The sequence below is a fragment of the Monodon monoceros genome, unplaced genomic scaffold, assembly GCF_005190385.1.
Source record: "Monodon monoceros isolate NGI ecotype Baffin Bay Population unplaced genomic scaffold, NGI_Narwhal_1 Super_Scaffold_8, whole genome shotgun sequence".
NCBI lineage: Eukaryota > Metazoa > Chordata > Mammalia > Artiodactyla > Monodontidae > Monodon > Monodon monoceros.
The window spans coordinates 59,791,793-59,819,042 of record NW_021703785.1 but is presented as its reverse complement, the minus strand read 5'-3'; the positions used below and the strand labels follow the sequence as shown (position 1 = coordinate 59,819,042).

The 27,250-nt window shown below is 39.3% G+C and overlaps 1 protein-coding gene across 12 annotated transcripts; it reads left to right on the top strand.

Moving 5' to 3' along the window:
• Nucleotides 1-344: 344 nt before the first annotated feature.
• NEK3 (NIMA related kinase 3) lies at nt 345-27,226 on the top strand. Of its 12 annotated transcripts, none has more exons than XM_029209752.1 (17): nt 345-431; nt 2,799-2,968; nt 4,505-4,598; nt 4,951-5,081; nt 6,262-6,345; nt 7,158-7,225; nt 7,324-7,410; nt 9,445-9,499; nt 12,863-12,910; nt 15,260-15,460; nt 16,008-16,080; nt 17,861-17,907; nt 20,014-20,116; nt 20,980-21,096; nt 21,360-21,494; nt 23,172-23,298; nt 23,951-24,522. In XM_029209752.1, exons 2-17 carry the CDS (start codon nt 2,852-2,854, stop codon nt 24,030-24,032), a joined length of 1,569 nt encoding a protein of 522 aa, XP_029065585.1. In that variant the 5' UTR covers nt 345-431; nt 2,799-2,851; the 3' UTR covers nt 24,033-24,522. The 12 variants fall into 12 exon arrangements, with proteins under 12 accessions (XP_029065585.1, XP_029065593.1, XP_029065594.1 ...); XM_029209756.1 differs by lacking the exons at nt 345-431; nt 23,951-24,522 and adding exons at nt 621-1,102; nt 27,067-27,226; XM_029209751.1 differs by lacking the exon at nt 345-431 and adding an exon at nt 623-1,102.
• Nucleotides 27,227-27,250: the final 24 nt, after the last annotated feature.

Here is a 27,250-nt window from a genome sequence, read left to right as displayed (position 1 = left end):
TTTAGTCCTATTCTATGCACTTTACATGCTAAGCTCACTTAAAAGAGTGCTTAGCCCCTCGTAACTTGTACATGTTATCTATAATAATGGATAGATGTGTCCATCTTTGGGGGACCATTAATCTGCCCTCCACGTTTGTCAGAGTTCACACAATTGGTAAGCTGAGTGCTGTGCCCATGAAACTTATCTACATGGGCTGTTAGCTTAAACTGGTGACAGAACTTACGTTCCGCGAAGGATACTTTCCCTCAATATTATTGGCATTGCTCTGGAGCGACGTGGAACAACACTTTGAAAACGCGCCCTTCGTAGGCCCGGCTACCCCTAGCGCCTCCCGCTCGACCCGGAAGCTTCCTTCGCCGGCAATCCGAGAGACGACCCGCCGGCCCGCCCCCCGGAAACGCGCCCGGCTCAGGACCTCGGGGAAGCAGGTGAGTCGGCCGGCCGGGCAGGCACCCTCCGCGGAACGAGGGTGGGGACGGGTGGGCGCTGGGCACTGGGCCGGCGGCGCCCACGCGGGGTGGGGGCGAGCGGGACCAGCGCTCCGGCGCTCGCGGACCCGGGCCTGGGGGTCGCGGGGGTAACGCGGGCAGGGATGCGAGGCGGAGCGGCTTTTCCGGGAGTGAGGATCGGGTCTCCCCCGAGGTGCGGTCACCGCGCTCACCTTCTAAGCTGCATACTACATTTACATTTGCACATCACTTTATTAGCTTTTGATCGGTATAGGCCTGCGAGGCGACGCTTTTGTCATATTCAGAGCATATACAGGTCTTTTAATGAGCTTAGGTGTGTAATGAGTAACAGGGGAAAACGTGGACGGAAAGGACCAAATGTGATTTTCAGCTAAGAAAAGTCAGTGGTTGTTCTTGCTTATCAGTTACTGTCCGCTCACAGAATAAGTACCCGAAGTAAAAAAGAATAAAAATATGGGAAAACTAGGGCTTCTTGTCAAATCGTGTAATGCCAGGGGTCAGTTAGAATAGCGTCAAAGAACTTTTTTCTTTCACGTCATATCCAGGAAGACCTTACTGTCCTTGAAAAGAATTGTTTCTGAAGACCACGCATCTGATTTGGTTACATGGAGAAATTCTAGAGTTTCCTGGTGAGTCTAGGTAAACAGGAGTACAGATGGTCGCTAGAACTGTAGGTTTTGGTTTGTAATTTTTGCTTTACCCGCCATGCTCTCTGGACCTCATAAATCTTTGTGGTGTGATTTTTATGAAAATAAAACACTACAAGTAAGTTTTGTGAAAATCAAGTAAACTCATTCCAGTGTTTTTTCTGTAATGAAAAAAAGCATCACCTTTCTAAGGTTTAATAATAATAACAGCTGCCATTTATTCAGGGCCCCCTTTACCAGGTAAAGTGTTAGGAACTTTATATTCATTCTTTCCGATGTATTAAGAGATCCAGCGAGCTGCTTCATCCAGGAAATATAAAAGGGAGACTGAAGTTCAAGGACTCTGCTTAACATGTCTTCTTCCTCCCAGGCACCTCCAACTCAGCATGTCCCCAAAGGAGCACATGTCTCCCTTCCCCACGCCTTTCCCCACCCACCCCACTGTCACCGCCAGAAAAATCAAACCAAAAACACCAGGCACACAACCACCATGCCTTTCCTTTTTCTCAGGGAAAGGTATCAGTATTTGCCCAATTTACACCAGAAACCTGAGTCTACCTTGTTCCCTTCTCCCTACTTGTCCCCCATAAATCTGTAACCAAAAATCTTGCCAGTTCTTTCTACATGTTCCTTCCCGTTGTCTTCATCCCCCTTGCCACCCCCCTGTTCCATTGTGTCATCATTTTCCTGCCTTTTCTGTGGTAGGAGTTCTGCTCCGGCCCTCCTCCTCTTTCCCCTGTCTGGTCCATTGCTCTGCAGCCAGCATGAGCAATTTTTCTAAGCTGTAAATTTGCTCTCTTGGTTAAAACCCTTCAGAGACAGCCTGTGAATTACCCCAGGATAAAATCCAGCAACCTGAACTTTGCTTACAGTGACCTTGAGACAAGGTCTGCCTTACTAGCCTTACAGTCCTCTTTCAAGTCCTTGACCTGAAACAATCTCTTTTGCTGTTAACTATGCGATTCCCTCTGCCTCCATCATGTCCCTCCTCTTTGCCTAGATATCTTCCATTTATCCTTCAGGCTTCAGCCTAAATATCATCTTCCTAACTCCCCAGGATACCTCTGCCGAGGGCCAGCATGACTCTCCCTGTAAGACTCACCACCCTGCATTTGTTGAGGCCTGCGGTCCCATCTGCTTTGGAGTGTGCATGATGGCTGGGGCTGAATGTTGAGAGATTTGTTCAGGATTATAAAACCTGGCACGCATGCCCTGTGTCCACCTGTTGAATGAATAAAGGAATAAGTCATCCTGTCATGGTGATTAGAGCTACTTTGAATTAATTCTGCCTTTTGAAAGTAAATTTAATTCTCAGTTGTTTTTTTTTGTGGGCGAATCTTTTTTTTTTTTTAATTGGGGTATAGTTGCTTTGCAGAGTTGTGTTAGTTTCTGCTGTACAGCAAAGTGAATCAGCTATACGTATACATATATCCCCTCTTTTTTTGGATTTTCTTCCCATTTAAGTCACACAGAGCACTAAGTAGAGTTCCCTGTGCTATACAGCATGTTCTCATTAGTTATTTATTTTATACATAGTAGTGTAGTATATGTCAATCCCAATCTCCCAATTCATCCCACCTCCCCCTTCCCCCCTTGGTGTCCATATGTTTGTTCTCTATGTCTGTGTCTCTGTTTCTGCGTTGCAGTAATTCTCAGTTGTTTCTGTTTTTGAATCTAGGTTGGGAGAGCCAGCGGTGACTGCGGGAGTGGAGCCCCTGTGCGGTGCCCAGCATGGACAGTTACACGGTCCTGAGAGTGATTGGGGAGGGCTCCTTTGGCAGAGCCCTTTTGGTTCAGCAGGAGAGCAGTAATCAGATGTTTGCCATGAAAGAAATAAGGCTTCCCAAGGTCACTGCTAAAGCAATTAGCTCATGTTGAAAGTGTACATGTAATTTGTATAGGAAAACAAGTTCTTGAAATTTAACATGGAATTGCTCCTTTGTGCAAAAGATTTAATGGGTTTATTTGTTAGCTTTACAAGGTCTTGATATATCTTAGGTGGTTCGGTTTATTCATTAGCTTTACAAGGTCTTGATATATCTTAGGTGGTTCTTAGGATATTGTAATTAACAAAAGTAATCAAGGTTTGGGTGGTGATTGCTGTTTATCTCAATGTGAATAATTTGTAATAATTTCCAATTTTGCATACTTAAGGGTGTAGGGAAGCTGCCCAAATGCAACTCGGGTGCCATATTAATGAAAAAAGGAACATCAACATACAGTGAAGAGCTGAGACCTAAAATGCTGACCTTTGGTATCAGGGAACCTATTCTGTGGATTAGTTTATAGGTTTTATTTCCCTGTAAGATGAGGAAAGTGCTGATTTATCTGTACAGTTGACCCTTGAACAACACAGGTTTGACTGCTGTGGGTCCACGTAGATTTTTTCAATAGTAAATACTACAGTGCCGTGCAATCTGAAGTTGGTTGAATCCGTGGATGCAGAACCGAGGAAATGGAGGGGTTCCTCCATACATGGAGGGCCAGCTATGAGTTGTACTTGGAATTTCAACCCCGTGCAGTCAATGCCTCTAACCTTGTTCAAGGTCAAACTGTATTTGTCACTATGTAACATAGTTGTCAGGTGAAAGAAGCCATACCATGGAGGCTGCCTAATAATGTTTTGATCAACTAAAAAAAAAATACATTTTAATAAAATTCTCAGAGTGAGTATTTTTTTTCCCACTGCAATCTTGACCTCGTTTAGTGGGCATCAGAATCACCTGGAGAGCTTGTTAAACCAGATTGCTGAGCCTTACCCCTGAGTTTCTGGTTGTGTAGTTCCTGGTGAGCCTGCGAATTTGCATTTTTAACAAGTTCCCAGCTGGTGGTGATGCTGCTGGTCTAAACCCCCTTGGGCTAGTACATAATCAGTTGCAGTTTTTTAATTATAAGATAAGTCGTTCAGGATTTTATCCTCATAGAGTAAGTTAGGGGATAAACAGTTTTGGAAACTTATTTTGCATATGGTCTTTGCCCATCCATGCTGCTGTAATACACGAGTATATATATTTTTCATCTGAACCAGTGGGCTGATAAAGTGATGCAGACAGTAAAAACATGAAAGCCCTAGTTTTTCTTTAAGGAGCTACTATTGTTGATGGCATACTGGCTCTCCAAGTCAGGTTATACTTAGGTTGATGTTAAGAGTAGTTTACATTCTATACTTGTAAAGATATAAGAGGTCAGTTTAAGCATGCATATAGCCATAGTTGAAAAATCTGCACGTTTACTCGTGGAGTTTGATAAACTCAAGTTGGGTCAGAGTACAGTGCTATGAAATTGTGTCTAGCATTGAAATACCTTACAAACTACTATAATATCATTTTACTATCAGTTTTATTATGAAGTATTACATTTACGCTTATTTAAACCTCCTTCTAGTTTTTCTCTGACACACAGAATTCTAGGAAGGAGGCTGTTCTGTTAGCCAAAATGAAACACCCCAATATTGTTGCCTTTAAGGAATCATTTGAAGGTAAATATGAATTTCCCCCAATACATGCATTTCTGAATTTGACTCATGGCCACTGAGGCTATGTTTTTGTTTTTTTTTAATTTATTTGGCTGTGTCGGGTCTTAGTTGTGGTTGGCGGGATCTTTGTTAAGCCATGCAGGATCTTTCATTACGGCACGTGGGCTCTTCCTCGCGGTGTGTGGGGTTCTCTCTAGTTGTGGCACGCAGGCTTAGTTGCCCTGCGGCATGTGGGATCTTAGTTCCCCGACCAGGGATCAAACCCCCGTCCCCTGCATTGGAAGGAGGATTCTTAACCACTGGACCACCAGGGAAGCCCCTGGGGCTTTCTTAAAGAGTCTTACATTTGTTTTAGCTGAAGGACATCTGTATATTGTGATGGAGTATTGTGATGGAGGGGACCTGATGCAGAAGGTTAAACATCAGAAAGGGAAGTTGTTTCCTGAAGATATGGTAAGAGACCGACTTACAGAAGTTTCCCTCAAGGTTTGGAAGCAACTTTTCTCGTAAAATTTGTATGTGTTAAAATAAAAGCATTGCTGTCTGTGATTACCTGACACACGAGTTAGAAATGACTCATTTCTGTATCCATGATGCTGCTTAGTGAGATGTGGCTGCCTGAGATGTTTTTAGGGAGTAAAATAGATATAAGTTTATAAAATATCAAGGAATAACACTTCCATGTTTAGAAGAATTTCAAAATTGTATTATTTATCATACTTTCTACTAGACATTTAAAATTTTTATTTTTTGCATTGAAATTTTAGAAGGCAGATGGATTTCTTTTGTATTTCTAGATCATCTGAAGAATGAAGCCTGCATTTCTTTTTTCCAGGAGCACCTATTCTTAGTCTTTTTCCTTCTACAGTTTAGCATAATCTCTTAAAATACTTACTGCCTTTTTAATGGAAAGTTGTGTATTAAATATTATTGGAATGAGTTGACTAAGGAAAATACTTCAATAAACAGCTTTACTGGGGCTTAGTTTGATACATGGTATAACGTGTTTTGAGAGTATATTAATATAAATATTTTTCATCTAGAAGTTGTATTGTTAAGAATATGGGTTCCGTTGTAGCATGTCAGCCTGGCTTCAAAGCATTGTTGGTAATATAATGAAATCTTTTAATGTTAACATATGAATATTCTGAAAAAGTGAATGAAAATCTGATGTAATGATTACACTATAAAAAGTTATAGCATATTCATTTCTAAATGGCAAACTACTTTTATATGTATATTTAAAAATATTTTTATTTGGTTAAATACAAGAAAACCATAGTGGGATTTTTATTAAAATAAATTGTTGGGAATTCCCTGGCAGTCTAGTGGTTCGGACTCCACGCTTTCACTGCCAAGGGCCCGGATTCAATCCCTGGGGGAACTAAGATCCCACAAGCCGCGTGGCATGGCCAAAAAAGTAAATAAATAAATTGCTATTTAGATCATACATAAGACGATGACACATATGGGATTGATTCACAGCTTTTCTGAATTTCTCCAGGCAACACTGAATCTTAGTTGAACTATGTAATTTTCAGGAGTTCTGTACTTATATTATATAAAACTCAGGTCAGCCAGAGCCTGAAGATGATTCTTTGGGATTTGGGGTTGCCATGAACCCGTTATTGCATTCTTGCAGATTTGCATGCTTTTTTCCTTACAGATACTTAATTGGTTTACACAAATGTGCCTTGGAGTAAATCACATTCACAAGAAACGTGTGTTACACAGAGATATCAAGTCCAAGGTAAGTGGAAACACTTTGGTCCTAAAAAAAAAAATCGAAAACTATTTCATTCCATGTTTTTTCTGTGTTATTCTCTTTCCTTCTGGGGCATTTTTATCTAGTTTAGAAATATTTCTCAATGTAATATTGATATTTATGCTAGCCAAATAAGGTACTACTTGAGAACAGGTCAGTAAATCTCTTTAATAGTGTATGGTAATATGTTCCAGCTCTCTTAGTGACTGTTTCCTAAGACCACATGTTCTCAGATGGAAAATGGTTGAGACCAGGGCCTGCCACCTGGAGTTACCGGGACACAGGTTCTCCGGTCAGTTGAGCAGGGTCTGCCGATACAATCTGAAGCTTGCCTGTTAGATTTCTAATCAGTCATCCTGAATTCCCAAGCAGGGAAGTGCAGCTGTCCAGAGGGTATCTTGTCTTTTTATGTTCCATTCGAGGACTCGGCTGTCAGCATTTCTACCCTTGATCTCCACCATCAGCAGGCTTTGAAAGACAGCTTCTGCCGGCGCTCTCTGCCTTATATTTGTTTGTTTGTTTATTTATTTATTTTTTATACAGCAGGTTCTTATTCGTTATCTGTTTTATACATATCAGTGCATACATGTCAATCCCAATCTCCCAATTCATCCCACCACCTCCCCCACCCCGCCACTTTCCCCTCTTGGTGTCCATACGTTTGTTCTCTACATCTGTGTCTCTATTTCTGCCCTGCAAACCGGTTCATCTGTACCATTTTTCTAGGTTCCACATATATCTCTGCCTTATATTTGAATGAGGGTAGATGTAATCTGAGCTCTTCTTTTTCAATGCAGAATATCTTCCTCACCCAAAAGGGAAAAGTAAAATTGGGTGATTTTGGATCCGCCCGTCTTCTCTCCAGGTATGTATGTCTCTTCTGTAGTAGTGACAGTAGTCGAAGCATCATTGAGAATGATGAGAAACGCTCTGTAATCGTTCTGTGCCTCTTTCTGGTTTTAGTCCCATGGCATTTGCTTGTACGTATGTGGGAACACCTTATTATGTGCCCCCAGAAATTTGGGAAAACAGGCCTTATAACAATAAAAGGTAAGTGATGTATGTAGTTGGTGCAGGGCTGACAGTTTGGTACAGGCATTGTAGCCTACAGGTGAAGTTTGGTTTTTAAAAATGTATATGTGAAAGCAGTGTAGAATTTAAATTCCTAGGCCTCTAGATGAAAGTCATAATTTTCCCACTGTTTTAATCAGAGCTGAGAGGAGCTACATGTAAATGCTGAAAGAAAGGTTAGTCATTTCTGGGAACAGTATGCATTATATTACTGTTTCTCAAACTTTGCTGCTCCCGACTTAAAAAATCCCAAAGCGCAGGTTGTAGCCATATCGGTTAAATCCAAATGTCTGGGGGTGGGCAGCAGGCATCAGTAATTTTCCAGGATCACTAAGTGAGTCCCATATGCGGCAAAATTTGGGAACCACTGGATTATGTCATTGAGTTGACATTTACAGGACTAGATAATAAGCACTTGACTGATAGGTTCATTGATTATCAGAAGATAGTATGAAGTCCTTATGATTTAAAGCATAATTTTTTTCTGAATATAAGTAATATGTGCCCATTGATGGAGTGGGTGGGCAGGGGAAGGATTGGAAATGTAGAGATATACAAGAAAGGAAATGGTGATCACCCACTTTTACACAACTACTGACAACATTTTGGGATTTTTCCCCCATCCATTCTCTTTTTCCCCTAAACTTTGTTTATATACTCTATATACAATTTAGTATCCTGCTTTTTTCACTTTATATCATATTCACTTTATCCCATATTAAAACTCTGCATAATTATTGTTAATGGTTGCATAATATTTTAATACATGGGTCTTCCAAAATTTATTTCACATTCCTCTGTTATTGGCCTTATGATATATTCCCAATTTTCAGTATCCTAAACAGTGCCGTGATTAATATGCCTTTTGTGCATAAATATGTCATTGTTGTCTATCACATTCTTGGCATGAATTCCTAGAAAGAGAAACACCCACAGGTTCTTGTTACCATCTGCCAAGTTGTTTTCTGAAAAGGATATGATAATCCATAATAAATAGACTCCTTTAAGAGTAAAACTGACTGAATTGGAGACAAAACAGCTATGAAGGGACTTCCTGGGACAACTGGGGATATCTGAGTTTGGACAAAATATTAGATAATAATATTGAATTAAGGTTAAATTTCTTGGATGTGATAATGGTGTTGTGTTCATGAGGGAGAGTGTCCTTGCTCTTAGGAGATACATGTTGATGTGTTTAGGGGTGAAGTGTTTGATGCCTGCAGCTTTTCTTTCAAGAGGCTCAGATCTAGAAGGAAGAGAGGAAAAGCAGGCAAACGTGGCAAATGCTAATGGCTGAGAAACCTAGGAAGGAGCATGTGGGCATTTACAACTTTCCTGTAGGTTTCAAACTTTAGAAAATTAAAAGTTGGGGGAAATAGTTGATAAAAAAAAAAACCTTAGTTAAAATGAAAAGAATATCATCTAGAAAAAGTCTGGGGGATGACAACTAGGTGGTGAGAACTCTGGAGGAAAGTGGAGGTGCTTAGTTTGAAGAAGGGTGGGCGTATAGGGCAAACTATAGAACTCTTTGCTGAGCTTTGAAGAGCTCTTTTGTGGAAGAATAAGAAGGCTGTCCCTTAGAGCCAGCCACTGGGGGCACAGAGAGCTGTCCATCAGGATGTGTGACCAACAGCCAGCTGTGATGCAGGCAGTCTGGGTGGAAGCTGCACTGGATGACTTCTAAAGCCCTTCTGCCAACTATGATAATCTGAGTCCATGGATATTCCTCTTGCACCAAGTATTGATACTACTGAACTGATACCTGAACAACCCAGATTTGGAGGGGCAGGGGTTGGGGAGCAGTCAGTTTTATTGTGAACATTACTGTTAGTAAGTATCTAAGTGTTAGACCAAAATTGCTGTATATTTTATTTCAATAGCTAAGAAGTACCTGCAATGTCTGTTCTTATTAAAGGTAGAGTAATTTTTTATTTTTTGTATTACAACATATACACAGTTTCATATGATAACTCATAACCCACTCATCATTACATTGCTTCTTTATGCTTCCAGTGACATCTGGTCCTTGGGATGCATTCTCTATGAACTCTGTACCCTTAAGCATCCAGTAAGTATGGCATGCAAAATGGGAAAGGCAGCCTCTGGTTGTATCGGGCTAAGTCCTAAGTAATGTGCCAGATTTCAGTTGGTGGTTTGCTTCCTTAGGATGAGTTCATTATAAGATTTTCATGTTTCCAGTTGCTGTCATCTTTGCTTTGAGCTACTTTTGTAGTATATACTAATAGGAAATTTCCATGATTTATTATTTATAGTACTATATTTAGCTTGCCTCCCTCCTTCCTTCCCTCCCTCCCTGCTTCCCTCCCTCCCTGCTTCCCTCCCTCCCTCCCTTTCTATCTTTGTGAATTTGCATATTCTAGTTATTTTGTATAAGTAAAATTATACCATATTTTTCCTTTTGTGTCTGGCTTATTTCACATAGCATAATGTTTTCAACGTTCATCCATGTTGTAGCATATGTCTGAATTTCATTCCTTTTTTATGACTTAATGATATTCCATTCTATGTTTATACCACATTTTGTTTATCCATTCATCTGTTGATGGACATTTGGGTTGTTTCCACCTTTTGGTTATTGTGAATAATGCTGCTGTGAGCGTGGGTGTACAAGTATCTATTAGAATCCCTGTTTTCAATTTTTGGGGTATACACAGAGGAGTGGAATCGCTGGGTCACATGGTAACTGCATGTTTGGCTTTTTGCAGAACTGCCCAACTGTTTTCCAGAGTGGCTGCACCATGTTTGTACTTTCCTTGTTATCAGTTAGATTTCACTTCTTCCAGTTTCTTCTCTAACTGAAATACCATGAGAAAATAGACTTTGCTCTATATTATATATTTTTTAAAGATATTTAAAAAATAATTTAACATAAAAAGAAGTTAACTCACTTGCCCTGCTTGTTTGCAGTTGTTTATTGCACAGAATTAATAAGTAGTGCTGATCCCTATTAAGTGTTAGCTTTGCATAGAAATAAATTCTGTTCTTTGGGCACAGATTTGAACTTGGCTCTAGCAAGCATTTTCACAGAGGTGCTTGAGAACATGTAGAGCTCATGAGAGTGAGTAATTAAGAACATCCTTCTTTCCTTCTTCACCACTAGATGAAAGTAACTCAAATGGAAGGTTTGCACTTCTTTTTTTTTAAACATCTTTATTGGAGTATAATTGCTTTACAATGGTGTGTTAGTTTCTGCTTTATAACAAAGTGAGTCAGTTATACATATACCTATGTCCCCATATCTCTTCCCTCTTGTGTCTCCCTCCCTCCCACCCTCCCTATCCCACCCCTCTGGGTGGTCACGAAGCACCGAGCTGATCTCCCTGTGCTATGTGGCTGCTTCCCACTAGCTATCTACCTTACATTTGGTAGTGTATATATGTCAATGCTACTCTCTCACTTTGTCACAGCTCACCCTTCCCCCTCCCCATATCCTCAAGTCCATTCTCTAGTAGGTCTGTGTCTTTATTCCCATCTTGCCCCTAGGTTCTTCATGACCTTTTTTTTTTTTTTAAGATTCCATATATATGTGTTAGCATACGATATTTGTTTTTCTCTTTCTGACTTACTTCACTCTGTATGACAGACTCTAAGTCCATCCACCTCACTACAAATAACTCAATTTCGTTTCTTTTTATGGCTGAGTAATATTCCATTGTATATATGTGCCACATTTTCTTTATCCATTCATCTGTTGATGGACACTTAGGTTGCTTCCATGTCCTGGCTATTGTAAATAGAGCTGCAGTGAACATTGTGGTACATGACTCTTTTTGAATTATGGTTTTCTCAGGGTATATGCCCAGGAGTGGGATTGCTGGGTCGTATGGTAGTTCTATTTTTAGTTTTTTAAGGAACCTCCATACTGTTCTCCATAGTGGCTGTATCAATTTACATTCCCACCAACAGTGCAAGAAGGTTCCCTTTTCTCCACAAGGTGTGCACTGTTACTGAGAGGTCAGCTTCCTTGTATATAAGTGGCTTATAATACCAGCTGCATAATTAGAACAATGTGAGAAACTTGAAAAATGCTGACGCCTAGGCCCAGGCCAGACTAATTGAATTAAAATCTCGGGTGTCCTGGACATTAGTGTATTTTGTTTTCGCTTTTACATTTAATTTGGGGGCATTAAAAATTTTTTTTCTTTCCAGTTTTACGGAGATATAATTGGCATATAGCAGTGTATACATTTAAGGTGTACAGTGTGATGATTTGACTTAGGTGCACCATGAAATGATTATCATAATAAGTTTAGTGAGCAGCCATCATCTCATATGGATACCTTTTGACCACCTTCATCCAATTCCTCTTTCCCCCACCCCCGGCCTCTGGTAACTACAAATCTGATCTCTTTTTCTATGAGTTTGTTTGTTTTTGAAGTATAATTGACTACAACACTGTGTTAGTTCCTGGGACGTTAGTGGTTTTAAAATAGATGATTGTAATGTGTAGCCCAAGTGGAGAACCACTGTTGTGTACAAATAAAATTATTTTTTAAATTTCAGTATCTTAATTAGGATTATATTCTTTATTTCCCTAATTTTGTCCTTTTCATAAACATTCATATACATGTTCTTATTTTTTCTAGCAAGAATAAGTAGTAAAAGTTTATATTTGGCACTGTCTGCTCTGTTGTCTGCTTTAAAAAGGCAAAAGTAGGGCTTCCCTGGTGGCGCAGTGGTTGAGAGTCCGCCTGCCGATGCGGGGGACGCGGGTTCGTGCCCCGGTCCGGGCAGATCCCACATGCCACAGAGTGGCTGGGCCCGTGAGCCATGGCCGCTGAGCCTGCGCGTCCAGAACCTGTGCTCCACAAGGCGAGAGGCCACAACAGTGAGAGGCCCGTGTACTGCAAAAAATAGTAATAATAATAAAAAGGCAAAAGTAGTTCTCAAACCTTTAGGAAACGCTGAAATTCAATATAATGGTTAGAAAGCCTGAGGCATTTGGGAATAAGATTATTACCCCTAATTGCAGATGGAGATACTTTGAGAAGTCAAGAAGTGTGCCCCAGTTCAGACAGCTGGTAGATATATGGCAAACATGTCTCACTTCAGTGTAAATTTTAACTATAGTCTGCTTCTCTAGAACTGTGTATATTTGTGTGTTTATAATCAAAGCAACCTTTTAACTTTTTCAAAAAAATAATATTGCAAGTTGTTTTAAGGGAGTATCAAATAAACAACATTTTCAGTTCAGACATATGGATAAAAATTTAGGTCTGTTGTCCACCGCATTAGCTTGCATCACCCCTTTAGCTTCATATTTTCAAGTGTACATACATGATCTTCGGTTTGTGTTGTTTTTAGCATACAGTAATTAATAGTAAATGAGTAATTGTTTTAAAAATGGCTCAAGTTGAAAAAAATTCTTTGCTTAGCCAAATTTTCATCTGGCTTCTGAATCTTCTCCTAGACCCATGTGTGCATTCCCTTGCAAAGTCCAGTTTTATCAAGAACCCTGGTAAGTTGAGCAAGAACCCTCCACCCTCAGTGTCCAATTGCCCTTGATATCTGGTCAGGTTCCTCATCCTCCGCAGTTCCCCAGCTGACGTCTGACCCCTCTGGTCTGCCTTCAGCAAGAATCCTGTTAGATTGGTTTAGCCAGAGTCCCCCCCTTTGTGTGTGTGTGTGTGTGTGTGTGTGTGTGTGGAGTGCTATTCTTTTTTTTTTTTTTTTACATCTTTGTTGGAGTGTAGTTGCTTTGCAATGGTGTGTTAGTTTCTGCCAGAGTCCCCCTTTTGCCTGGATGTTTCCTGTTAGTAATTTTCCATCCGGTGGTATCTACCCTGTTCATTAGATATAAATTCCCACTTGCCCATGCTGTGTTTGCCTTTAAAAAGGCCCAATCTCTCTAACCCTCTGCAAGATTCTATCGCAGTGGAGCCTGTATCTGTTACAATGGTCCTGAATAAAATCTGCCTTATCATTTTTAACAAATGTCATGGATAATTTTTCCGTAACAATATATTAACATAGCTTCACTGTTGTTTGATTATCAAACCTCTTAATGTAAATTTAAATTCTGGTTGTTATAGGGGAAGTTTCATAATCCTATTGATTATATCAATAAACTACACCTGGTATAAGTAAAAAAAAAAGCCTGAGGCAAAGCAGATTCAGTCTTATTTTTCATTACCTGAATTTTTCCTTTGTTATATGTTTTTTTCCTTTATTACATGTTGACTTTTCCTTTTTCATATCTTCACTTGTATGTATTAATAGGGTAATGTACCTCCAAGGCAGAATGCCATCATGTTCTTATATTAAGTATTACTGAGGCTTGCACCTAATGTTAATTGCAGTGTGTTTATTTTTTTATTTTTTATAAATTTATTTATTTTTGGCTGCATTGGGTCCTCATTGCTACGTGTGGGCTTTCTCTAGTTGCGGCGAGCAGGGGCTACTCTTCACTGCGGTGCGTGGGCTTCTCATTGTGGTGGCTTCTCCTGTTGCAGAGCACAGGCTCTAGGCATGCGGGCTTCCGTAGTTGTGGCTTGTGGGCTCTAGAGCACAGGCTCAGTAGTTGTGGCGCACTGGCCTAGTTGCTCCGCGGCATGTGGGATCTTCCAGGACCAGGGCTCGAACCCGTGTCCCCTGCATTGGCAGGTGGATTCTTAACCACTATGCCACCAGGGAAGCCCCCGCAGTATGTTTATTATACAATGAAAACTTTAAATGTTATTCTGGTATGACATTTTATATCCCACTCTATTACTTGTCAAACGGTGATAACTACTTTGATGACATGGAAGGTAAAAAGGATTTTGCAGCAGGAGTTTAAAATAGGAAAAGTCTAAAGTGCATTTTGTCAGGGAGCAGGCCTGGGGATTTTAAATTTTTTTTTTATTTTTTAAATTTTATTTATTTTTGGCTGTGTTGGGTCTTCGTTTCTGTGCGTGGGCTTTCTCTAGTTGCGATGAGCGGGGGCCACTCTTCATCGCGGTGCACGGGCTTCTCACTGTCGCGGCCTCTCTTGTTGTGGAGCACAAGCTCCAGACGCGCAGGCTCAGTAGTTGTGGCTCACGGGCCTAGTTGCTCCGCGGCATGTGGGATCTTCCCAGACCAGGGCTCGAACCTGTGTCCCCTGCATTGGCAGGCAGACTCTCAACCACTGCGCCACCAGGGAAGCCCAGGCCTGGGGATTTTTGAGGAGGAGAGAAGCAAAGAAACATTACACTTATTATAAGCCTTAATATCATCTGACTTTTTAAAAAGCCATATGTATGTATTACTTTGATTTTTAAAATATATTAAAAATGTGTATCTGTGAAAACGTTGATTTGAGTAATAAAGTACCCAAAACAGGCACTGATGGTAAGACTTCCTCCAGATGGGAACATCTTTTACTATTTATGTTTACCTTTCTCCTGAACAACCATAAGATTTTTAGAATAGTACCGGTTGGGAGGTGGGGTGGGAGTTTGGGACTAGCAGATGCAAACTGTTTGGATAAACAATAAGGTCCTACCGTAGAGCACAGGGAACTATGTTCAATATCCTGTGATTAAACCATAATGGAAAAGAATATGAAAAAGAACGTATATAGATGTATAACTGAATCACTTTGCTGTACAGCAGAAATTAACACAGTGTAAATCAACTGTACTTCAATAAAATAATTTTTTTGAAATACAAAGAAAAAAAGTATGATTAGTAAAAAAAAAGATTAGAGAACAGCACCTTAAAAACACCTCTAGGGAGAAGAATTTCTAAAATTAAAATAATTCATATAAATTCAGTTCAGCTGGTATTTACTTATTTCTGTTCTCTTTCCTTGTATCTGCTTTTACAGTTCAGTTTTGCTTTTCAGTTTCAGGCAAATAGTTGGAAAAGTCTTATCCTCAAAATTTGTCAGGGGTCCATGAGCCCCCTGCCATCCCATTATTCCTATGAGCTTCAGCATCTGATCAAGCAGATGTTTAAAAAGAATCCCTCACATCGCCCTTCAGCCACAACTCTTCTCTCCAGAGGCTCTTTAGCTCGGCTCATCCAGAAATGCCTACCCCCAGAGGTATGGTACATGTGAGATTGACTGTGAACAGTTTTCCCAGTGTTTGTTATCTTCTAAACACAATTACATGTTATACATGCCTGTAAAAATTCAAATAATGCAGACGTATATAAAAAAAGTAAAAAGTTGAAATGTCCTTTCCTTCCTCTTCTTTCCACGATGCTATTCCCCAAATATAATCATGGATATTGTTTGCATTATCCTTCCAGATCTTTTTGGACGTATATAAATGTCTGTTTGTTTAAATTACGTGGATCTTTTATTTATTTATTTATTATTTATTATTTATTTATTCTTCTGGCTGTGCCTTGTGGCATGCGGGATCTTAGTTCCCTGACCAGGGATCGAACCCTTGCCCCCTGCAGTGGAAGCACGGAGTCTTAACCACTGGACCACCAGGGAAATCCCTACATGGATCTTTTAAATGGCATTTCTACTTTTCAACTTTATTGCTGTGGGGAAGAACCTTGATAATTAAATGATGTTATGGCAGTATCTAAAGAAAAGCATCTTTCACATCTTTAAATTCTCTGCTTTAAACTTTCAGATCATCACAGAATATGGTGAACAGGTATTAGAAGAAACCAAAAAATCTATGCCTAGTACACCAAGAAAAAAGGGTAAGAATTTTGAAAAGCTTATTTTTTGTGTTCTTTTAAAATACAGTATAACAAAAAGGAAAAATACAATTTTCAAGTTATTAGAGATGATTTCCAGATACTCCTCAAATCAAAATTTGCTTCTTATTCCTTCAGGCATAATTCTATACCGAATCTTATACATTTAGTTTTCCAGGGATCAAAAAGAACATAGTTTGGAGATTTTAGAGATGTAAAGATTGTTTTCTGTTTCATTTTTAGAACCATATTTACTCTAGTTTGTTATGGATCAGGTAGAAGGAGTCTGTGGTCTTACCTAGGAATCTAACCATGAAAATATAATATAGGAAATTGTATCCCTAAGGACCATCTTATAAACAAAATTTTTTAAATGGAGTCTTTTTAAAAGTTGGAACTGTCCACATAATAGGTGCACAAAATTTCCATACATCTATAGTCAATCCTGAGCAAATTTCAAATGTAATTTATTGTCTCTTTGGAAGTTGTCATCTCAATTTTTTCAAAGCTCTTTTTGTTGCTTTTCATTTGTCATCAATGACACATCTTTCATCTGAAGAAATCCAACAATGACCAGGATAAGAGAGAAGAATTAAGACGTGTAGGTCATCCACTGTAGGGAGATGTTGTAAAACCTCCGTTATTTAGTGCCTGTTATCTTAGTGTTATATACTACAAAAGAAATATTTCTATTTTTTTAAATTTCTTTTTTATTGAAGTATAGTTGATTTACAATGTCATGTTAGTTTCAAAAGAAACATTTCTAAACTATACTGTTTTCTTGAAGTTAAATTTTAAATGTTACTTTTGTAAGAATGTAAACCCTTTTAGTGGTATAAACCCTTCAGTCTTACAATTCAGCATTTTTTTCCGTTACTTAAGAGGTAGTCAGTTACCTTTGCTTCAGCAGTTTTAGTGTTGGTTTTATTTTATGTACTGTTTCGTAGCTTCTGTTCGCATCCCAGGATAGTGGGAAATTCGTTTTAAAATGCTGAGCAGCAACAACAAAAGCAGTCTAAGAACAGTTTCAAGACAGTGTAGTTTCAAGATAGGAAAGTGTAGTTTTACAATTTCTAAAAAAAAGAGGAGTAAGCCAGTGCGGAGGAGCCACCATACGGGGAGCACGTGTCTGGTGGTGCTGTAGCTAGTGAGCACCAGAACACAGCACATCTAGTCTGTAGCTAGTGAGGCCAGAACAATGAAAGCTGTGTGAGGGCAGGGACCGTGTCTCATTTGCTCACTGTTGTATCCTCAGTGCCGTCATCATAGATGCTCAGTAGCAATTGTTTAAAATGCTGAATGAATGAGGAACAAGGACCCCAGGCTCTGGCAGCGGAAAATCAGGCAGGAGCCATCCTGCCTCCGTGACTGCTGCTGGGCCCTCATCAGGGAATAAGTAGCTGATTTCTTGAGAGGGATACCTATTCCACCTACTGTAATAGCTGTCAGGAAAAGCATACTGGGTAGCAAGCTTATGCTAAAGGTGATAATGACCTTCCGAGTATACAGAGTGTCTTACCTCCTGGTGCCTAAATGGGTTGGCATAAGTGAATAGAGATGTCTTAACTTGCAGACGTTAACATTAGAATAAAACAGCAGAAATAATCTCTTTAACAGCTGAGGTGTATTATTAGGCAATTAAAGCTTGATATCACTGTATGGGCTAGTGCTTTGGTTCTTTGACTTTAAAAACTTCATTTGTCTTTGTCACTCAAGCTTTGTGCAAATCACATTAGAAGCCTTTATGTGTTTTCTCTCTACCTTCTCTTTTCTCTTTGAGCAGACCCCAGCAGAATCAGGATAGCTTTGGAAAATGAAGCAAGCACAGTGGTAAGTGCTTTAAAGTTAAATGTCTAAAATTGTCCACTGGGTACCTGGCATCTTTAGGTGCTGGGAGATATTTGGAAGACTGTTGCCTGGTCCCTGGGTTCAGGAGTTTTTCATCTTTGGGCCTGTGAAGTAACTGGCGGCTGTTCTTTGTACTGCCAGCCGAGCCACTTTAGATCAGCATTTATTTGTTTTTTCATTTCTAATTATGGATGACAAGTGGTTTCAATATAGATGTGAGTGAACTTAGCCCTGCTTATAGGCATGAAAGTCTTGTTTTAGCCTGGCTCTTGGTTGGTTTTGTGTGTGTGGTACAATATATATATATATATAAAACATACAATTTATCACTTCAGCAATTTTTAAGCTGAATTGGAAGAATTTAATGGCATTAATTACATTCACAATGTAATTTTTCATCACCCCAAACAGAAACCCTTAAACAATAACTACCCATTCCTCCCCACCCTCCCTTCCACCTCAGCCCCTGGTAACCTCTATTCTGCTTTCTGTCTCTATGAATTTGCCTATTCTAGATATTTCAAGTAAGTGGAATCACACAATATTTGTCCCTTTGTGTCTGGCTTCTTCTGCTTAGCTTAATATTTTCAAGGTTCATCCATGGTATAGCCTGTATCAGAATTTCCTTCCTTTTTATGGCTAAATAACATGTAGATAACTATGTTGATCTTGACATTTTTCTGTTCAGAAACTTATAGTGCCTCCCCATTAAGCCCACGAATTGAGTGGACATTTTTCAGCCTGGAATTCAAGGTCCTGTCTGTCTCATTTGGCTCCAGGCAGCTGTGCCCTTTTACATGATAGCGACAGTTAAGTCATAAATAGTAACAGCAAATCCACTTCCCAGTTTTGCCACACCCAACCCAGTAACTGGTGTCCTATTGATAATTTTTTTCTTTCTTCATCATTTTAATCAACCTTTTAACTCCCAAAGGAAAAGATGTAGTAACAACAAATGATTCTGTTTATGGAATGTACTAGTAATTAAACTTGTAAATTTTTTGAATGAACCTTAGGTTGTAAATAAATAACACCATTCCCCATTATGTTACTACAAATGGAATATATTCTGCCCCTGTACTTTTTTCTTTGCATAGTAATATCTGTTAGTAATATCTGTTTATTTCCAGCTTTATTGAGGCCTAATTTATATGTAGTAAGATTTACTCATTTTTAGCATGCAGTTTGATGAATTTTGGTGATTTTATAGAGTCATATATCCAGCACCACAGTCAAGACATAGAAATCCCATCCCCCCAGTTGAAAATGCATTTAATGCACCTAACCTACCAAACATCCTAGCTTAGCCCAGACCACCTTACATGTGCTCAGAACATTTCCATTAGCCTCCAGTTGGACAAAATCATCTAACACAGAGCTTATTTTATAATAAAGTGTTGAATATCTCATATAGTGTATTCAGTACTGAATTCAAAGTGAAAATCAGTGGTTGCCTGCATACAGAATAGTTGTAAGTGTATCGGCTGTTTACTCTTGTGATCACGTGGCTAAGTGGGAGCTTTGGCTCTCTGCCACTACACAGCATCACGAGAGGGTATCATACGGCATATCACTAGCCTGGGAAAAAGAGCAACATTCAAAATTTGAAATACAGTTTCTGCTGAATGTGTATCACTTTCACACCGTCATTAAGTCGAAAAATCATAAGTCGAACCATCGTAATTCGAGGACCGTCTGTATGATAACTTTATAAAATATTTCATTCTGATATTTCCAGCATGAAGAGCCCAGAAATTTTTCATTGCTCACTTCCTCTATAAAGACCTCTCAAATATCTCTGTCATTTTTATATATCCTTTTCACATTTGCAGTGACTGATATTAATGGCTATGAAGGTATATGACTATTAATATACATATATTTATACATATGTCTGTTCATATATATGGTTTTTAATATACACATATATATGATTATATGACTTAATTTACATGGATGGGGTTCTGTGGTTATTGATGTTTAATCCATCTATATTTAAAGTTAAAATAGCTGTCTTTGCCTACTTGTTTACCTTTTTTTGCAGCAATTCAAGCATTACTTAATCTTTATTTTTAATTTCTTTTAAAGCAAAGGGAAGAACCAGGTGGAAAGTGTAGCCACACTGACTTAGAAAGCATTAATAAAAATTCGGTTGAAAGTGCACTGAGGAGAGTAAACAGAGAAGAGATAAGTAAGTTATTCAAATTCTAATCATTGTATAAGTGGAGAACTGGGGAATATACAAGGAATACCAGTTTCCACCTTACTAGGTCGTAGGCTTCATAAGCAAGTAGATAGGCAGATTTGTGTTTGTTTATCCAGTAGTGTTACAGGAATAATTTATTTACCTATAAAAAAAGAGAAAATCATGTTTATTAATAAGAGGCTTCAGAAAAAATAGTACTTGTTGTGCTCTCTACCATAAAAAGCCTGGCACACAGTGTCTACCTAAGTCCTCTTGGGCCTTTAATTCTTGTACATTGTGTAATGTGTGAGTATATACATAGCATTTTTTAAAAAATTTTATTTATTTATTTTTGGCTACGTTGGGTCTTGGTTGCTGCACGCGGGCTTTCTCTAGTTGTGGCAAGCGGGGGCCACTCTTCATTGTGGTGTGCGGGCTTCTCATTGTTGTGGCCTCTCCTGTTGCAGAGCACAGGCTCTAGGCACGCGGGCTCAGTAGTTGTGGCTCGTGTGCTCTAGAGTGCAGGCTCAGTAGCTGTGGCTCACGGGCCTAGCCGCTCCGTGGCGTGTTGGATCTTCCTGGACCAGGGCTCGAACCCGTGTCCCCTGCACTGGCAGGCGGATTCCTAACCATGGAGCCACCAGGGAAGCCCCTATACATAGCATTTTTTTAAATTCACTTTAATGATTAGCTTTACCTTTTCATCTGGATTTCTTTTTCATTCCCTTTACTACTTAGACTTGAAAGAGTGTTGTTAGATCTGAGTTTGAAAGAGAAAGGAAATACTTTTCTTTTAGAGAGATACTTGTGTGCATATAGATGAATAAATAAAAGAATAAGCTCAGCAGTTCTTCTTTACACTTTAAAAGCCAGTTCACCAGGTCCTCTCAGGCGACAGTGGGAGAAAAATGTATCCAGTACAGCTCTTACAGCTTTGGAAGATGCATCCTTACTCACCTCCAGTTTAACGGCAGAGGACGTTAGAGGTTAGTAGATTGAATTCTATTATTTTATTATGGAACGTTGTCTAATAGGTGTTTAATGAGCCAGAGTTTTTTCTTTTTTTTTTTTTAATGTCGCTCTGTGAAGAATATTTGGTTATCACACATCAGAGCGCTGCTCATACAGGCAAGTGAAATAGATCTGGGTAGAGAGTTAAATATAATTAGCTTTGCTTGAAATATGATCTGAAGATATATGCTGAAAATCTTTTTTATTTGGGACTAATTTTTTATCTTTTCCCAACTAGGTGGTTCTGTAATAAAGTACAGTGAAAATAATACCCGTAAGCAGTGGCTCAAAGAAACTCCTGAGACCTTGTTGAACATTCTTAAGCATGCTGACCTCAGCTTGGCATTTCAAACATACACAATATATAGACCAGGTGATTCATGTCTGTTACATAACTGTGGAAACCCTTTGATTGTTTTGAAAAAATTGTGGTAAAATATACATAACATAAAACTTATCATTTTAACCGTTTTTAAGTATACAGTTCAGGAGCATTAAGTACATTCACATTGTATAGTCATTACCACACTCCATCTTCCAAAATGGAAACTGTATCCATTAGATAATAACTCCCTGTTCCCTCCTCCCAGAAACCCTTTGATCTTAAAGTTATGAAATATTTAATAGCATTGTAGTTTTAGGTTTTCTTGAATCTTTTCTAGCCAGTCTGAAGCCGTAATTAAAATTTCCCATAGAGCTTCATTCCTTCTGTTTGCCCATTTGTTTGCTTATTTTTTAATAATCACGTGATCACTTTGAAGTGTGGCCCATTTTTACCGTGCAAATACACCCCTGCTTTAGGGACTCTGTAGCTCAGACTTTATCCTAGTAAACGCTGAGGAACTTCAAGGTTTCTTTGGCTCTGTACTTGGATTCTGTTATATTGAGTAGAACACACAAAAAAAGATGAACAATTAGGATTTGACTTTTTTTATCATTTCTACAGACATTTTCACTAAAATTATACAACATAAATTTTTAAGATACTATCCTTAGGAATCTGGGCCAAAGGACTGAAATAAGGGTGTGTATGTGTGAGTGCACGTGTGTTTAATTTTGATAATTCAATTACTAAAGCCGTCTTGCTTGGTTTAAGATCTAAGATAAATTATGCCAAGGAGAGATAAATTATGCCATGGTGTGGCAAGCCTTGACTGTATGTATTGTAGCAGATTTAGTGTATTTGTTGATTTGATCGGTATTTATTGAGTGCCTAACATGTACTAGGTTAAGATTTTAAAAAAAGAATAAAACATAATTCCTTCCTTGAAAGAGTTGGTTATTTGGGAGACCAACACACAAGCAGAGCATTGTAGAGCTATGTACCACGTGTCTGATAGAGCTGTGTGCAGACAGTTATGTGTCCTTAGGAGAGGTGGGTGCATTGGGAGGCAGGTGTTAAGGAAGGTTAATGATTATGACTTTTGTTTTAGCAATTATAGATCCTGGATTTTGTTTCTGGTCCATTGATGAAGATGTTGTCATTTCAGGAAAGTCACTATTTTAAAAATATATCATAAAATATATATATATATATATCATAGCTCTATTGTGAAAGGATTTTTATAAAGATTGAACCCACATTTTCATGTTAGGTTATCGTTTTGTAAGCAAAAATCTGAAAGCAGTTACTATCTGGAAAAAAATTTAAAAGCATGCATTTGGTCTTAATTCCCTAATTTTATTCCCCTCCATTGGGAAAACTTAGGGGGAGGGGAGAGCTCAAAGGAGAAAAAATGAACTGTTACCTAGCTGTCCAAAGACAACTTTTAATGCTTTAATATGGGTTCATATATTTGAGGGTTTTAATTATAATTTTCTGAGTTTTGAAGAAAGTGCTGTTTAAAAATTTAATACCCATACTGGTGCTTACTGGGCCTGTTTTATGCCAGAATCATGCTGAGTAATGCAGGGAGACACTACAGAAAAATACAGAGCATGGCATTGCCCTCAATTAGCACACAAGCCTTTGGAGGAATTTAGTGCAACATGAACGAAATAAGTAAAAACTGCTTAACTTGGCATAATTTCTGTTAACATTCCTCTGAAGGTGCAGAAGGGTTCTTGAAAGGCCCCCTGTATGAGGAAACAGAAGCATCAGATGATGTTGATGGAAGTCATGATTCTGTCATTTTGGATCCAGAGAGACTTGAACCTGGACTGGATGAGGAGGATACGTAAGTGGTATACCCAGATAGCGTGTGCGTGCATGTCATTTAAATTGTACTTTAGGGCTTCCCTGGTGGCGCAGTGGTTGAGAGTCCGCCTGCCGATGCAGGGGATGCGGGTTCGTGCCCCGGTCCGGGAAGATCCCACATGCCGCGGAGCGGCTGGGCCCGTGAGCCATGGCTACTGAGCCTGCGCGTCCGGAGCCTGTGCCCCGCAACGGGAGAGGCCACAACAGTGAGAGGCCCGTGTACCGCAAAAAAAAAAAAAAAAAAATTGTACTTTAATCATTTCTGGTTTAGCAGGAGCTGGCTATATTACTTTACATCATTAATGAATACTTATATCTTGATCTTTTGTCTGGCATGGGTAATGTGTTATGGTATTATCACAGAATTCCTGACTGAGCCATGTGTTTATAATCATTTAGCTTGGACTTATTTTTTAATATACCAGATTTTTATATTGAAAAAGTTGTAGAAACAGTGAAAGAAGTGATCCTTTGGAAGGCTAACCATTTTTTTCCCTCTGTTCAGTTGCCTTACGGAGCTCAGTTTTCAAAAATGTCGGTATTGTTACGGTGATGTACTGCTTTGAACCCATCGACAGATATTAACTGTACTCCTTAAATGGAGGCTTAATATCCAGATTGTTTTCTCACAGGGACTTTGAGGAAGATTACAGCTCTGACTGGGTATCAGAACTGAGACAGCGAGCTGGCTGGCAAGGAGTGTCTGATGGATAACACCCAAGGAAATGTTCCTTAGTCACACTGAGGAGACGTTGAACATGAGGAATTGATATTTGGATAATACTTAACTCACAGGATGTGTATTTTCCTTTAGAAACAGAGTGAAGAGAGGGAAACTGAATATTTAAAATTATTCCTGGTTAGTATAAGGTATAAAAAATCTAGAACTCTTAGGAGTTTTTGAATTCAAAGGAGAAGGCATAGCAGAATGGGTATGAGGTTTGGGCTTTGCGGTCAGAACGGAAATTGAATGCTACCACCTACTGCTTGTGTGACTGTGAGAAATTAACCTCTTTGAGCCCGAATTTCCTCAACTACAAAATGAGGATAACAATGCTTACCTCATAGGGATGCTGACCTTTAGACCATCACGGCAGCCCTTAATGTTATTATTTCCATTGTTATGATTTATGCTTATTTCTATGTAGCTCTTTTTATATCTCCTAAAGGTTTGAGGATCTAAATATATTTAACTATAACATAATAATGTGTGTGATTTTTCAGTAAGGCCTATTTCTGGGTAGTGATCAATCATCTTCAGTGATCACCAACTACCAGCTGTCCTTAAATACAGCCCCTCACAGGATGCACAAAAGAGCCCAGGTCGGAGGATCAGCCATGGGAGGAGTGGGGTGGGCTACAGAACTGGTCAGAAGTTGGTGGTCCTGTATATGAGAAAGGAATGGGGCCAAAGGTGAGAAGTCCATACAGCAAGTAGCAGAAACCAGTGTTGTGGAACTAATGGCGGGCAGGACCCCAACACGTCTGGGTCACCATGACACACATGTGCCGAAGCCTGTCATTTCATGCTGTGATGCTTTAGTGAAGGGAGACTATTTTACTAAAGAAACTGGCTCTTCGCAGGGGATCCCACAGGGGCAAGTGTGGGAACAGCATAAGCCTGGCCTGGTATAGGGAACAATGCTCAAATAAACAAAAGTGGGAAATAGTTGTGAGACTACAGTAGGATCATTAATAAAGGTCTGCTGAAATGTGGACTACTTATGTCTTTCAAAGAGTTAAACATTTTTTAAAAATCTTAACATACAAAAACTGTGTCATAGCTTTCACCACCCCCGCTCCCATCCCCCATTATTTATACTCAAAACATTTGGTCATCCTTAGTCTCCTCTGGTCTGTGAGTCTCTCCATCTCCCCTTATTTTTCAGAACCCTGACATTTTTGAGGCGTACTGGTTAGCTGTTTGGTAAAATATCCCTCAATTTGGGATTGTCTGATGTTTTTCTCATGATGGGACTGAGCGTGAGTGTTTGAACACCACAGACGTGAAGTGCCCTTCCCAATACATCCTGTCAGGGGTGTGCCATCTCCTCACGACATTACTGCTGTTGTTAACCTTGATCTCTTGGCTAAGGCAGTGTCTGCCGGGGTTTCTGCTATAAGTTCCTAATTTTACGTTTCCAGGTTCTAGTCACTCTGAGACACTAAATCCAGCCTATTCTCAAGTGGAGAGGATATTGCCAGGTACTCGGCTTCCATAAATACTGTATTTGATACCTCTTAGACGTCTCAAATCTTAGCACTGCCCCATGGTGGAAACATTTCCAAACCAACCAACACAGGGAACTTGAAACTATGTATAGTTACTGAGAGATTGAATGAATCTTGATGGGATGACAAATCCTTTTGAAAGTCAGATGGTTTGCAGGGTTTTGCTTATAACAGAATTTCAAGAGATTCTAATGGATGATTAGAAACCAATTTTAGTGATAGATTACTGTGTAATTCTTGACATACAACTAGGCAAGAATTGAGGGTCACTTTTAACAAAACTTCCAGTTCCAGTTACTTACACGAATAAGGTTTTTCAGCACTTACAGCTTTAAAAAAAAAGAGATTAAAAAAAGAGGTTTGATGAAATAAAATTATTTTTAAGACAGGACAAGAATCTTTTTTAAACAAAATTTTCTCTCTGTCGGTTTCTACCACTACTACCCCTTTTTAGTGTGCATTGTGCATGTGCATTATACATTAGCTAGATCCCCTTAGAAGACACAGAAATGCCTGCTCACCAAAAAACACAAAAAAAACAAGCCCCCCCCCCCCAAACAGCAATTTTCTCTTGGTGTCAGCAAGGTAACTCCTCAGGGGATAACGTTTCTTTCTTAATCCTGTAAGGGGTCACGATGACCCACTACTCACCTTGCTGGACTGTGTAGACTGTCAGTATGTTACTTTGATGTACAATATAACCTTTTGTCTTGAAAACTTACGTAATTGTGCTTTGGGCGGAACAATCCTCAGAGCTTTCTGAAAGACTGTCCCCTGGGTTATAATCCTCAGGTTGGCTCAAATAGAATTCTCCATTTCTTTCTTAGATTGACTATTGATTAATTTTTCATGGACAGACTCAATGTTGAACTTTGTCTATTCCACTAAAAAGCGTTATCTGTGGATACTAATTGAGCTAATTGGGGAGAAGAAGAGGAAAGCCCATTCACGTCTTTAAGAGAGAAATTTCCAATACTATGTTACTTTTTATATTTAATAAATATTAGTTCGTGATTTGGATCAGTTGTGTACTACTAGTATTAATGAATTTTTAAAAGCCTATTAGAAAATAGAAATTAATTTCCATTGATATGATAGGGTGATGGGTAAGATTTTGCATCATGAAAAACAGTACGTGTGGAGATATGAGTTCAAGGAGAGAAAGGAGTGATGTAAACTAATTCTTAAAGGAGAGCTTTCTTTTTTTAAAAACTAGATATGGTGGGTTTCAAATTGCCGTGGTATTTAGATTCCATTGGTTATGTTTTACTTGTGTCAATATTTATAATTGCTGGAAATTACATCCTTTCAACTGCTTAAACATGTAATGAAATGTTTCTGACGGCACCTTGATGTGCAGTGGGAATGAGGAATGCGTAGGGGGCGATGGGGAGATGGTGAGAGAGCATGTTTGCAGACCACTGGGCAGTAGCTCGTTTTATAAGAGGACCCCATGGGAGGCCGCCAGCTGTGGCCAAAAGAGCAGGGCTCCATTCCAGTCTCCATCTCTTGACAGTATTTGAGACCTTGCACGAGAAACTCTCAGTCCAGCTCAACTGTAAAACTGGGCCACTACTACCCGACTCGGTTGTCGCAAGGCATAAAGAGAATATATGCAAAGCCTCTGGTACACCGTAAGCAAGAACGGGGAGCGGGAGCGGAATGCTTGTCGAGTGTAAGCAGAGGAGTCCGGACCTGAG